The following is a 15,004-nucleotide window of genomic DNA, read 5'->3' on the forward strand; positions in this document are numbered from 1 at the left end:
AGGTGGTACTGGAATCAAATATGAATGGATAATAACAAACGATAGTATTAATAGAAGTCACTATTAATAATAATAGTATTATAAGTAATACTATTAGTGGAGGTCATTATTAAGCATGTACTAATTGTCAGGCTCTTTGGTTTTCATTTACTGAACACTATTTAATTGTCACAAAGCCTCTCTGATACAGGTACCATCCTTAAGCTCATTTTTCAGATAGATGATAGTGAGCCATTGGGAGGTTAAATCTTTCCACAACTTCATATATGTGTAAGTTGTGAAGCTGGGACTTAAACAAAGACTCTCTGACTCCAGCATTGAGATAAGGCAATATGGAAGGTGTCATCCTTTGGATATAAAATCAATTTTTCTTAACTTTGCTGAGAGAACAACTCTGATTCATGACTATAGGCAATGGTCCTCTTGTCTCCAGATGCTTTGTACTGTTGTTCAGAAAGTATTGGTATATGTCTGTCTCCACTAACGAAAAACTGAAATTATATGTTAGATTTGCAATATTACAATAGTACTGTCTTAAAGATGAACAGCAATATAGAGAGAGAGACATAGTTATCAATGTGGTACAATTATATATATGTGTATGTATGTGTATATATATATAAATTAATCTGAAGACCATTTAAAATTATGCCAAGAAATATGATTGCCTTGTTTTTCTCTAGTTATAAAACTTCTTATTAAGTACAGGCATACCTCATTTTATTGCACTTTGTTTTATTGCACTTCACAGATACTGCATTTTTAACAAATTGAAGGTCTGTGGCAACCCTGTGTTAAGCAAGTCTGTAGACACTTTTTCCAACAGCATTTGCTCCCTTTGTGCCTGTGTCACATTTTAGTAATTGTTGCAATATTTCAAACTTTTGAGTTTGATGACTGTGAGGGGTTCAAGACTTCAGTGGAGGAAGTAACTGCTGATGTGGTGGAAAGAGCAAGAGAACTAGAATTTAGAAGTGGAGCCTGAAGATGGGACTGAGTTGCTGCAACCTCAGGATAAAACTTGAATGAGTGAGGAGTTGCTTCTTACAGATGAGCAAAGAAAGTGCCTTCTCGAGGTGGAATCAACCCCTGATGAAGATGCTGTGAAGACTGTGGAAATGACAACAGAGGATTTAGAACATGACATAAACTTAGTTGGTAAAGCAGCAGGAGGGTTTGAGAGAATTGACTCCAATTTTAGAAGAAGTTCTATGTGGGTAAAATGCTGTCAAACAGCAAGCATGCTACAGAGAAACCATTCACAAAAGAAGAGTCGATCAATGCAGAAAATTTCATTGCTGTCTTATTTTAGGGAGTTGCCACAGTCACCCCAGACTTCAGCACCCATCACCCTGATAGTCAGCAGCCATCAGCATTGAGGCAATACCCTCCAGCAAAAAGATCACAACTTGCTGAAAGCTCAGATGATGATTAGCATTTTTTAGCAATAAAGTAGTTTTAAGTTAAGGTATATATTTGGGGGGTGTTTTTGGACATAATGCTATTGCACACTTAATAGACTATGGTGTCATATAAATATAACTTTTATAGGCCCTGGGAAACCAAAAAAACTCATGACTTGCTTTCTGGTGGTGGTCTGGAACTGAATCCGCAATATCTCCAAGGTATGCCTACAAACATAATAGAGAATGTCTATTTAAATATATTTTCAAAGATTTAAATGAAAGGTTATTTAAGAGCCCACTTTGTTCAAAATTAATGCTATTAAGGGTTGATTTGAGGCTAGGTCATATATCTGATCTGAAGAATTAATGGGTGTATGTTTTGACTTTCTGTTCTTTTGACACAAAGCAAATGAGCCCATTTATGTGGTGTCCAAGAGTTATTTGATTTCCCTAAAGAGAGAGAATGTTATAGTAGAAAGGCCTGGGATGAAAGTTTAGATACCTGGGATCTAACCTCAAGTTGACAGTTACTAACTATGTGAACTCGGTTCTATCGCTTACTAGTGGGCCTGCTCTTGGAAAAGTTACTTAACCCAATTCTTAATTTCCTCATGTGTCAAAAATACAGATAATAACGAATTACCATGCTGGAATATTAAAAGGAATAAATAAATAGTAACACAAGAAAGCATCCATGGTAGATTGCCTGATACAGAAATTCTATATCCTTTTCTTGGGCAAGGTCGGTTACATCTTTGGCTTTTGTTTCCTAAATCTATAATAATACTAACAGCATTTATGATGTACCAGCCACTGTTCTAAGTGTGTTACTTGAATATACTAATTCACAACAACCTTACGAGGTAGACACAGAGAGGTTAAACAACTTGCTGAAGGTTACTCAGCTTAAAAATGGGAAAGCCTTTATTCAAATCTCAGCAGTCTGGTTCCAGAGCCTGTGTTTTTAACCACTACACTGTACTTTCTTCTAAAGGAAGGGGTTGTAGGCTGTACCAGTAGTTTATTGCCTGTTTTGCTGCATAATAACCACAAACCTCAAGGGCATAGAACAATAGGCATTTATTGATCACACATGTTGAAATAGTTGTTAGGCAACTGTTGGTCTTGGCTGAGCTCCCTCACATGGCTTGGGGTTGGTTTGCTGTGGGGCTTGTTTGGGACTGGGCTCTTTGCCTTTGTGCTCCAAGTGTCTCTCAACCTGCAGCAGACTAGTTTGGGAATATTCACATGGTGAATGGCAGAAGTGAAAGAGCAAAATGGAAAAACATAAGGGCTTTTCTAAGAAGCCTTTGCTGTGTCATGTCTGCTAAAGCGAATCACATGGCTGACCCCAGAGTCAAAGTGGGAGGACATTACAAAGGCGGTAGATATAAGAATGTGCCACTTGACACACTGAAGTTATTTTGTAATATACCACAAATGCCACAGTCTAGGGTTCTAAAATTCTTAAATATTAAGGATTAATTCTAAAAGTTGACCTCTGTCAAAACTGACATTTCTGACAATTAAATGGAAAACTTCTTTCCATCTTACATATGAAGAAACTAAGCATCAGTTTCAAAATGACTTAACAAGAGAACAAGATTTCTTTGTCTATATTATTGTTTTTACCTTTTGACCCTCTTTACCTATTTCTCCACCCTCAGCCCCCCAATTCTGGCACCAGCAGCTGTTCTCTGTACCTATAAACTTGTTTTGTTTTTGTTTTTTTAATTCCACATATAAGAGACCAGACAGTATTTGTCTTTCTCTCTAGCACAATGCACTTGAGGTCCATCTATGGTTGTCACGAATGGCAAGATTTCATTATTTTTTTATGGCTGAGTAATAGTCCATTGTGTATGTATATGTGTGTGTGTGTGTGGTTGTGTACGTGCATGCATATATGCATGTACACACACACACTAATTTCTCTATCCCTTCATTCATCAGTGGACGCTTAGATTGTTCTTAGGTTGTTTCCATATCTTGGCTACTATAAATAATGCTATAATGAACATAGGGGTGCATATATCTTTTTGAGTTAGTCTTTTCATTTTCTTCAGATGAATACCCAGAAGTGGAATTGCTGGATCACATAGTAATTTTATTTTTCATTTTTTCCATACTGTTTTCCACAGTGGTTTCACCAATTTACGTTTTCACCAACAGTGCACAAGGATTCCTTTTTCTCTATGTCCTAACTAGCACTTGTTTCTTCTCTTTTTGATAATGGCCATTCTAACAGGTGTGAGGTGATATCTATTTAGTTTTGATTTGCATTTTTTGTTGATTAATGATATTGAGCACCTTTTCATGTGTCTGTTGGCCATTTGCATGTTTTCTGTAGAAAAAGGTCTATTCAGATACTCTGCCCACTTTTTAATTAGATTGTTTGGGTTTTTTTGCTATTTAGTTGTGTCAGTTCTTTATATTTTGGATATTAACCCTTTATCATTATATGATAATTCTTTACATACACACACACATTTCTGGAAAATAGGCAGAAACAACTTCTAGGAATACTTAGCTCAGTCTATAATCCCAAGGTAGTGATGGTGATGATGGTGATGATAGCTAATCTTTATGAGTTTACTATGTGCCAAGCACTGATTTCAGCACTTTACATATAGTAGCTCCCTTAATCTTTACAACAACCCTATTAATAGGTACTATTAGTAGTTTACATTTTACAGGTGAAGAGTTGAGAGATTTGGTAATTTCCCAGGGTCCCATAGCTTTTGTGTAAGATCTTCCCACCAAATAACTTTTTTAAAATTGAATTATGTCTAGATCTCTTTGTTATGGATTTGAAGGATGTCTGTAATCTGGCCCTATCCAATTTAATTATCTGTAAATTCCATTGCTATGAGGTATAATTTTAGACATTTAAGAACCTAGGATTTTGTAGATGGCATGCATGTAATGAAGGGAGCTGAACTAGGTGCTGTAGAAATTTATTCCAATTTCAAAAATATGTAATTCTGAGTCCCTGTATGTATTTCCTCCCATGTATGTTCAGTTTTAAAAAATGTTGCAAGGATCCTTTATGTGAATAACTAAACTTATTTCTAGGGGATGAAGAAAGTATGAACTAAAGTCATTTTATTCCTGTGCTCCAAAAGTAGAATCCTTAGCTTTGATTTTCTTTCTCACTCTGCAAACAGATCTCTGCCCTGACTTGGGGCTATCTTGAGAATAAAATTCTGTTTGATTTGGTCACATAATCAGAAAGACGAGATATAAGTCTTTCTGAGACATAAGTGTTTCGGAGATATTTAATGATACTAATATATGTCATTAAAATGAGCATTTATAATTCCATTATGCCCCTGTTTCAGATATTTGAGAATTGAGAGGTACCTATACATTTCTTGGTATTTTGAGATGATTAGCTAAATAAATTGCTATTTTATTCAACAGGTGGGTTTTCAGAAAAGACATATGAATGGAGCTCAGAAGAGGAGGAGCCGGTGAAAAAGGCAGGACCAGTCCAAGTCCTCATTGTCAAAGATGACCATTCCTTTGAGTTAGATGAAACTGCACTAAATCGGATCCTTCTCTCAGAGGCTGTCAGGGACAAGGAGGTTGTTGCTGTATCTGTTGCTGGAGCATTTAGAAAAGGAAAATCATTCCTGATGGACTTCATGTTGAGATACATGTACAACCAGGTATGTAAAAAGTGCTTTAAAATGTTTTCTTGTTTCTGTGCTTCTGTCACTTTGTGTTTTTATTTAGTAGTGCTCAGTATTTCCAGTTCCATTATTACATACACTGTGGTATAGAGCCATTCCAACTTCAGTGCTTTGGGCACCAAACTCCATAGGCCACTTTTTTCGGGGGCCACTTTGCCACATGTCCCTTAGAATATAACTTATTTTTTTATTCTTTTAGAAAGAGACACAGCATAGTGATATGATTATAAACTTTATGTTAGAGTGTTTAAAATGTGTCAAATAACTTTTATTGTAACTTTTTTATTATAATAATTTTCTCCCCAACATTTATTATGGCAAATTTCAAGCATGCAGCAAAGTTAAAAGAATTTTACAGTGAAGACCTAACTACCTAGATTTTACCATTAACATTAATATTCTTGCATTATCACATGTGTCTTCAGCTATTCTTCCCTCTTTACACCCATCACTGCATCTGATTTTTTTATTCATTTCAAAGTAAATTGCTGACATTGGCACACTTCCTCATAAATATTTCTACCTATATCATTATCATATATTTCAGTACTTAGTTGTTTTGTTTTAAAATTTACATTACAGTTACATGCACAAATCTTAAGTGTACATTTGCTTATTATTATTATTTTTTGAAAATGCATATGCCTACATGGGCCCAAGTTCTATCAAGTATATCTTGCTGTTACCCCATAAAGTTCTCTCTTATCTTTTCCCACTTGATTCTCATCTTACCCCACCCCCAGAAGCAACCAACAGTGTCATAACATTTGAGACAACAGTGTGGCAGAGAAATGAGACTTTAAGGGACTTAGGATAAACCAAGAGCAGAAGGATAACAGAGTCGAGGAACAGAAGGTTGGGAATGGAGAACATACCAGTATTTTTTTTTCCTACCCTTTTACCCATAGCAATTCTGTTGCAAATACGTATGTGGAGGCCAAATGGACACACTACTGTGTTATGTTTATACCATAATTATCCATTTGGGATTGATCTTTTATAGTTAGGGTATTTTTGAATAGTTTTGTAAATTTAACTTTAATATTTTCTATCTCTAGCTTCAGTTCAAACAAATAAAGAATAGAACTACCAAAATACTTTAGGCTTTAAAACCAAACAGAACTCTTGCCATTCTGTGTTCCTAGCATATCACCATTAGTATGCTACTTAACATGGGTGGGAAAATTAAGTGAACAAAATTAGTTTCCATTCTTTGGGATTATACAGTTTTAGGCATATTCATAGTTTTAACTGTGAGATAAACATTAAAATTAAATGCTCAATAACACTTGTCATGTTGCTTGTGTTAAATAGCACTTGCCAGATTAAAGTGTAACAGATTTCCTATGTTTTTGTTTTTCTGCAACACTACTAGGTGCCTCTCCTCTTGCTTTTCACTCCCTCCTCCCCCAATACCAAAGTGTTTGTATGTGTTATTATTGTGTATATCCTGACATAATATCCTCTCTCTTATCTATATTTCTTTGCTTCTAGAATGCCCTCCCCAAGTTTGCGCTCCTGGAAAATTCCCAAACATCCTTCACATTTTAGCACAAACACCACCTCTCCTATTAAGTTTTACCTGACCAAGAGTTATTTCTTTTCTGATGCTTCTGTTTGTGCCTACTATACATGGCAACATAATGGTTTGTTAGCATGTCTGTCTGTTTTTTTTTATTAGGTTGTGAGTTTTCTCTGGTCTGAAATGGTATCTTTTTTTTTTTTTTTTTTTTTAGAGATTTTATTTATTTGACAGAGAGAGACACAGCGAAGAGGGAACATAAGCAGGGGGGGTGGGAGAGGGAGAAGAAGGCCTCCCGTGGAGCAGGAAGCCCAATGCGGGGCTCGATCTCAGGACCCTGGGATCATGACCCTAGCAGAAGGCAGATGCTTAACGACTGAACCACCCAGGCGCCCCTGGAATGATATCTTTGCATTCCCATGACCTAGAATAAAATGTAGCAGATAGTGCTCCTTTGTAATAATATTTTAGATAAAGTAAATAAAGTATCAATACAGTAGATATGAATATGTTGTTTCCTTTTGACTATAGTTGGAGAGAGATACAAACCAGAATTGATGTGTGGAAAAAACTATACCACATAGCCAGTTCCATATCACAGACTTTCTTAATTTATAGGAATCAGTCGACTGGGTTGGAGATTACAATGAACCATTGACTGGTTTTTCATGGAGAGGTGGGTCTGAACGAGAGACCACAGGAATCCAAATATGGAGTGAAGTCTTCCTTATCAATAAACCTGATGGCAAGAAGGTATGATGCAAACTTCATAAAGAAAATTGAGTTTCACTTGCAAGAGTTACCACTTTTCAGGATCCTCAAAAATGATCTTTTGAAAACTAATTTAAAAGGGAAGTGGGTAGCATCCTATTGCGCATTCCTGTTTCCCTTTCTGTTGATCAAGGTGGCAAAATCATAGGGACAGTAGAACAGCAGATCAATCAGCAAACTAACATCTATACTTTGTTTCAATACTGTTTCTGTTATGTTGGGTTACCAATGAAAATTGATCACTATAGTATTCAGCTAATATTTTTAGTTTCTGTGGCAATCATGACATACAAAAATTTACCTATTAAGTATTCACTGATAATGGTTTGCTTTAGTTCTTGTGGTGTTCAATTTGTAGTACCCCTAATACTGCATCTGTTCTATAAAGTATCAATGATGTACTCTACTTGTCTGTAGGTTGCAGTGCTACTGATGGATACTCAGGGAACCTTTGATAGTCAGTCAACTCTGAGAGATTCAGCTACAGTATTTGCGCTTAGCACAATGATCAGCTCAATACAGGTATGGAATAAAATAAATCCATTTTGATGGCTGTTTCTTTAACTAAAACTTATGAATATATGTGTCCCTACATACATGTGGTAGTAAGACAAACAGCAGAAACAGTAAATATGTTATTTGGCTCAATTAGCATACAAGTTCTTAGGATTTCTGTAAGAATAGAATTGTTTTGGTTACTGTTATCTAATTTCTGTTCAGTTTTCAAACTGTAGTCAGAAAAATTTGTATTATCTTATTGATAATATTTTCTGTTTAAAGCCTACAATAAACTCAATAATATTGTCTTATGATGTATGCAGATAGATACATTGAAACTACCTATTATAAGTTACATTTACTGAAACAAGATTTATAAATGCGATTTTTTTTTACATAGCCAGTAGAAATATTTCTAAGTATAAAAACATATGTTTTCCCAGCTTTTTTTTTCTTTTTTAGAGAGAGAGAGAGAGTGAGAGGGTGTGTGATGTGGGGTGGGGGGGTGTCTAGGAGGGGAGGGGCAAAGGAAGAGGGAGAGAGAATCCCAAGCAGGCTCCATGAGCAGGGAGCCGGATGCGAGGCTCAATCTCATGACCTGAGCCAAAATCAAGAGTCGGATGTTAACCAACTGAGACACCCAGGCGGGCTTTTTTTTTTTTTTTTTTAAGATGCTTTCCCAACTTTTTAAAATACTTAATAGACATTTAGATAAGTAAATGTCTTACAAAAATTTTTATCTTTGTGGCGCCTGGGTGGCTCATTCGGTTGAGCCTCCTACTCCTGATTTTGGCTCAGGTCATGATCTCAGGGTCCTGAGATCAAGCCCCACGTTGGGCTCTGTGCTTAGTGCAGGGTCTGCTTGGTATTCTCTCTCTCCCTCTTCCCAAACCCCTGCTCCTGTACTCTCTAAATAAATAAATAGATAGATAAATAAAAAATAAATAAAATCTTTTAAAAAATTTTTTTATCTTCCCTTCCTTTTTTCTTTCTTTGTCTTTTTTAAGTATTGTTTTTGAAGTTATCGTAGGCTTTACAAATTGTCCTGAAAGTCCTTGGAGAGTTTTACTATAGTCATAGAACATATACCATGAAAGATTTTAGGCAGTTTTTAGGTATTTTCTATTCATTAGAAAGAGCAAGAAGAAATAGTGACCAAGAAAGAGAAGGTTAAAGAGAGGTAAGATAGTTTAAAAGGTAGGGAAGGCAAAGTGGTTGGGATAAATAAGTCAAGGCTGGAATTATAGGTGAGCAGAGAATGAAGCAAGTGAACCAGCAACCAGGGTATCATGTGTGGTTAGGACAATGAGAGGGTGGGTAGAAGGAAGACTGAATGTTTTTTACAAAAAGCTTTAAAATGAAAGTCAGGATTATAACCTGTGTTTGACTAACTTTTAAAAATAGACTTCTTAGATGAATGAGCCTTTAAAATACTGACTTAAAATCTAATTTCTTCAAAATCAGCAGTATAAGCAAGCCAATTAAAACAAGATTGACTTTGCCTTTTAATATTTATTATTTATATTTTACGTGAAGACATTGAATATTTTCACTGAAAAATATAAGTCCCTAGTAATGACTTTTTATTATCTGAGAAATACTCTGTTATTTAAGTAAGTACACAAAGTATGTTGTTTGTGTCAATACATAAACATATAAGCATCCTTAACTTTTTTTTGAAGTTACCCCTCAAAAAAAAAAAAAAAAGAATGTCATCTTAGTGCTGTGATCTGTTCATGGAGCAGTAATGCGTATGTATAAAGATGTGAGCCTGATATTTGGAACCTAACTTCAATGTGATAGAACTATCTATAGCCTTAACTAAATTAATCAGTTGTGAAAAGGTCAACATAATTTTTTAAGACAAAATTTTATGTATGGGTTATTCAGATCTAGATTGCTATTATTTTGGTATGCTTGTAAGAATGATTACTTTATTGACCAATTGTTTAGTTAGGTTCATGAATAATTTTAATATTCTGTCTCCAGAGCAGGTGGCTGTGGTATTTCTGAAACAATTTTGTGATCATTGTATGTTGTCTATTGTCTTTCAAGCTTTCTTTACTACTCTCTCAAGGTCTTATAAATACCATTATTTAAGAATATGCTTAAGAGAGTTTGATTTTGTGAACATTGATATTTACAAAAATAAAAGTGCTTCAGCGGATGCTAATTATTTTCTCATTTTAACTTCATTTCTTAATCAAGGTATATAACTTATCCCAGAATGTCCAGGAGGATGATCTTCAGCACCTCCAGGTAACAATATGTATACTCTTTTTTTACATATCTGGTCATCTTTTGAGGATGTATAGGTTTTGTTGGGCCTTCTTCTACTTGGAAAACTTAATTCAGAAAGATTTAGAAACATAATCAAATAGAGGTTGTCCTATTTCCAGGTTTCTTGTTTCAGCCTGTATAGTTATGTTCTTTCTAATTCAGTTTTCAAATTTCTTTGTTACTCTAAAGCTACTTGCTATCGGCCCTATATATGTGAATATATATGGCAGATTAGAGTAGAGAAAAGAATCTTTGGTTTAAAAATGACGCAAAATGTAAAGTTGATCTAGTTATAAAATAAATAGCTCATGGAGGTGAAAAGTACACCATAGGGAATATAGTCATTAATATTGTAATAATGTTGTGTGGTGACAGATGGTAATCACACTTATCATGGTGAGCATAGCATAATGTATAGAGTTATCAAGTCACTATGCTGTACACCTGAAACTAATATTATAACACTGTATGTCAGCTATACTTTAATAATATGTTTTAAAAACCTTTCTGTTCTATATGCTGCCCTCAGAGTATTATTACAGCAAAAATGCAGAGAAAAAAACCTGAAGTTGAAGTCTTATGGTCAGAGATTTAATAATTGTTGGTATGATATCAGTTGAATGCCAGACTTTTTTTCCTATGGACTACTTTATACCTAAAAACTAGGAGGGGCTACCTGATGATAATTCATAAAATTCTGTTTTAGATCTGAAAGAGTGACACCTAATTTATCCTTCATATTTTACGGATGAGGTAAATTTGGCTGAAAGTAATAAATGACTTGCCTAAACTCATGTGGCTAATTAGTGGTAAAGTGGGACTAGAAATCTGGGTATCTCCTGGGCTCAGTGCTCCTTCCAGTCTCCAAGCAGCACTTAAATCTCAAATAAGTAAAAGATTAGATATTTCCTTAAGATAGTTCACATCCCTGTAACACTCTCTGCTGTCTTTCAGTGCATGTTATTTTGGTTACATAGCAAAACCTGTTGTTTCTCTGATAGTTTCCTTCTGCATATTTTATAGAAAATTTTCCTTTAAATATATAATCTATCTTGGCAATAAGAGCCATGTACAAATTTACCAGACAACAAAGGATAATAAAGCAGGATAAGCTGTGATGTTGGAAATAGCATTTGGAGTTCACATCCAGCATTATTCCCAAATATATTTCTAGTACATCACACGGCATTTATGACAAATAGGCAATACGCTGAATAATTGTTTCTTATAATAAGTATGATTTACTTCTTCAGTCCTGTGTCATAACCTAGCCAATTATTTTCCAAGCTAATGATATGGCACTGTTCAATACCAGCTTAGGGATTTCTTAAGAAGGCTGATTTTGGACTTTGAGATTGAGTAAGTAATGTTTTTCTGAGACCATTTAAAATTTTTCCTGTAAATGACAACACCTCAGCCTCCTCAGAAGAGATTGTGAATTCCAGTTATGTTAGTAGATGATTCTAATGTGAGTGTCTAATCCCTCGACCAGCTGCCTTTTAGACATGATATTCCAGACTTTCATTGAATCACTCTAATCAGATGCCTAGGAATTACCCTTGGCTTCCTAGATGCTTCTGCAAGAGAGGCAGGGTGGTGCTGTGGGAGCTATCCTAAAGGGGCAAGAGGTGGGAATCCTCTGTGTCAGTTCTGCCCCAGCTCTGAGAAGCTGCTGTGGCTTATTAGTCTTGTGGATGAAGTGGCATTTCCTGTGTACAGCTGGGGAAACCCACTGGGCTGGGCTGGATGAAACGCTCATCAGAGGCCTAATCACAGTCACCCGCTCAGGTCTTTGTTCTCTAAAACCTTACATTTCTGGCAACACAAAAACTGTTATGGTTCCTCTCAATTGGGAGCAATTAGAAAGAAGAGAAGGTGGTATATCTGATTGTATTTTTAAGCCAGATGCCTTTATGCCTTTGTTAGTAATTCAGTCCATTGTGCCGTTAAATTTCCTCAGGCAACAACTTTTGTAAATATGTCCAACATAGTTTATGGCTCTCTGGTCTGATCTGTGCGAGTTCTGCTTTGAAAGGTTATTTACCATGTTACTTTCTCCCCCATCTTCCCTACAAAAAACTGTCCTACATTCTTGATATAAAGGTATTAGCCTGAAGTGGAAACTTTATTTTTAACATGTACTTTATGTCCTTAATTTTTTATTTAAAAATTACCGTAGTTCTGCTGGAGGGGAGGGGGTTGGGGGGGATGGGGTAACTGGGTGATCGACATTTAAGGAGAGCACATGATGTAATGAGCACTGGGTGTTATATAAGACTGATGAATCACTGACCTCTACCTCTGAAACCAATAATACATTATATGTTAATTAATTGAATTTAAATAAGAAAATAAATTTAAAAAATTACTGTAGTTCTGCTTTATCTAATACTTAGTTCCTTAAAATGATTATTGTAACCTTAATAATATAGTAGTATGTCTTGGTGAGGAAAAAAAAGAATGGAAGAAAGCACAGAAGTAGAACTTTGCTGATACTGAAGTTTTCTCTGTGGTGTGTGTGTGTGTGTGTGTGTGTGATTTTCCATCTAGCTTTTCACTGAGTATGGCAGACTGGCAATGGAGGAAATATTCCTGAAACCATTTCAGGTGAGTGGAGGGTAAAATGATGGTAAATTCTTATTAAATTTTTCTGAAGAGTATAACCAGGTATATTAATTAATTGAGAGGGTCACATTTCTTCCTTTTTTATTTCATTCAACAAGTACTTTGATAACTTTGTTAATGCTATTTGATGCAAGTAGGAGATTAAAATAGGGAAATAAAAATTTAACAAACTGGGAAAATGAAAAGATGAATTAGATATTTTGGTTCCTACAAGAATATCATCTTTTCTCCCCTGAATCCAACGCTAGAGATGTCACAAAAACTAAAAAAAAAAAAAAAAAATTGATGAATTTGTCAAACATAAAAGTTAAAAACAAACAAGATTCCTGGGAAAATAGGAGTTACAAGACACAGCAAAAGCTAAATGAGTACCAGAGACAGGATATTGGGTTGGAGCAAGTTTTTTGGAGGTGCTTTTTTTCTATCTTTCTCTTTCTCTTTCTTTCTCTCTCTCTCTTTCCCTCTTTCTTTCTTTCTCTCGCTTTATTTATTTAAATAAATAATAGTTTGGACCCATGTGGGGTCCAAACTGAAGACCCCAAAAGAATCCCATGCTCTTCCAACTGAGCCAGCGAGGCACCCCACTTTTTTCTTTCTTACACATTGACCTGTGTGAACCATCACTTGCTTCATTGCACTAGGTATCAGAATAGCAACCAGCTCAGCCTCTGCTTGGACCAGCAGGATAATGTCAGGGCAATATCTGAGCTTGTATTGAGTGGTATAAGTGATTATTTGGCCCATTAATGCTCCCTCTGCCTCAGCCCTCTTTATATATCAAGAACCAGGAGATTTTAATTAAGTCAAAGAGCCTTGAAAACCTGGAGGAGGTACAGATTTAAACACCAACAACTGCTTACCTGAAGCATGACAGCTTCAGCCTAGGCTTATCAGAGGGACTGAAGCTAAGTCTTAGACTAAATAAAACCAAGAATGAATGAATGAATGAATGAATGAAAGAAAGAAAGAAAGAAAGAAAGAAAAAGAAAGAAAAAGAAGAAAAGAAAAGAAAGAAAGAGAGGGAGGGAGGAAAAGGAAAGAAAGAAAGACCTTCAAAAAACTTGCCCCCACCCAATATCCTGTCTCTGGTACTCATCTAGCTTTTGCTGTGTCTTATAACCATTCTGGTAAGTGATGTTGAGAATGGGGGAGGCTATGCATGTGTAGGGGCAGGTGGTATATGGCAGATTTCTGTACCTTCCTTTCGATTTTATTGTAAATCTAAAACTGCACTAGGAAAATAAAGTCTTAAAAACAAAACAAAACCATTCAAAAATGTTAAACTGAATAAAGAAAAAATAGGCAAAGGACATAGAGACAATTCACAGAAAGGAAACCTGAATGGCTAACACATTTTTGAAAGGATGTCAAGTCTCATTGATAATCAGATAAAAATTAAAACAACAAGATACCATTTTACACTCATAGGCAAAAAGTTGAACAGGGGTATAATACCAAATGATAGCTAGGATTTGGGTAAGGGCGAGCACTCAGGCCTGTTGGTGAAAGTGCAGATTGGAGCAGCGATTCTGTGAAGCAGGGAAAATGTGTAAGGATATTCACTGTAGCATTGATAGAGTAGTAGTAGCAGGAAGTGGGAGGCAGCAGAGGTGTCCATCACTAGAAGAATGGGTACATAAATATGGTGAGAAGCACATTCTGGAATATTTTGCAACATCCAAAGGCAATGAACCCATAATCTACAGAGTCGCATGAATAGAGTGTTAAAATCCATACTGAATTAAGTAGGAAAAAAGTTTGAGATTTAGAACACAGTAATTTATGATTACTTAAAATGCTCTATATACACAAAAATAATACATATTAGAGTGAGTATGATTGAGAGCAGACAGTTGAATGGGAGTGGGGATCTGGGAAAAATAGGATAAAGCAAGAAAGGGGCCTTTGCAGGGAGAGACGATGGTATGCTTTGAGTGAAGAAGGAGTGTGGATCTTTCCCTGAGGTCTAGGGAAGGGGGTGGGGAGAGGAGTCCAGATAGAATAAAACCAGTCCCTGCTTACAATCTTCTCTTTGGTTTACAATACCTACTAGACCCTGTTACCTTTATTTATTTTTTTTTAAAGCTTTTATTTATTTATTTGACAGAGAGAGAGAGCACAAGCAGGAGGAGCAGCAGAGGGAGAGGGAGAAGCAGGGTCTCCACTGAGCAGGGAGGCTGATGCGGGGCTCGATCCCAGGACCCTGG

The 15,004-nt window shown here is 35.8% G+C and overlaps 1 protein-coding gene across 3 annotated transcripts in view; it reads left to right on the plus strand.

Annotated features, from left to right (window-relative positions):
- Nucleotides 1–15,004, plus strand: part of ATL1 (atlastin GTPase 1) — an 81,544-nt gene that overhangs the window by 39,237 nt on the left and 27,303 nt on the right. For all 3 annotated transcript variants that reach the window (XM_036110784.2, XM_036110770.2, XM_036110774.2), the window contains exons 3-7: nt 4,830–5,077; nt 7,242–7,376; nt 7,812–7,916; nt 10,101–10,151; nt 12,723–12,779. In XM_036110784.2, the coding sequence (XP_035966677.1) occupies nt 4,830–5,077; nt 7,242–7,376; nt 7,812–7,916; nt 10,101–10,151; nt 12,723–12,779 (596 nt within the window). The remainder of the gene's footprint in view (nt 1–4,829; nt 5,078–7,241; nt 7,377–7,811; nt 7,917–10,100; nt 10,152–12,722; nt 12,780–15,004) is intronic.

The sequence above is a fragment of the Halichoerus grypus genome, chromosome 8, assembly GCF_964656455.1.
Source record: "Halichoerus grypus chromosome 8, mHalGry1.hap1.1, whole genome shotgun sequence".
NCBI lineage: Eukaryota > Metazoa > Chordata > Mammalia > Carnivora > Phocidae > Halichoerus > Halichoerus grypus.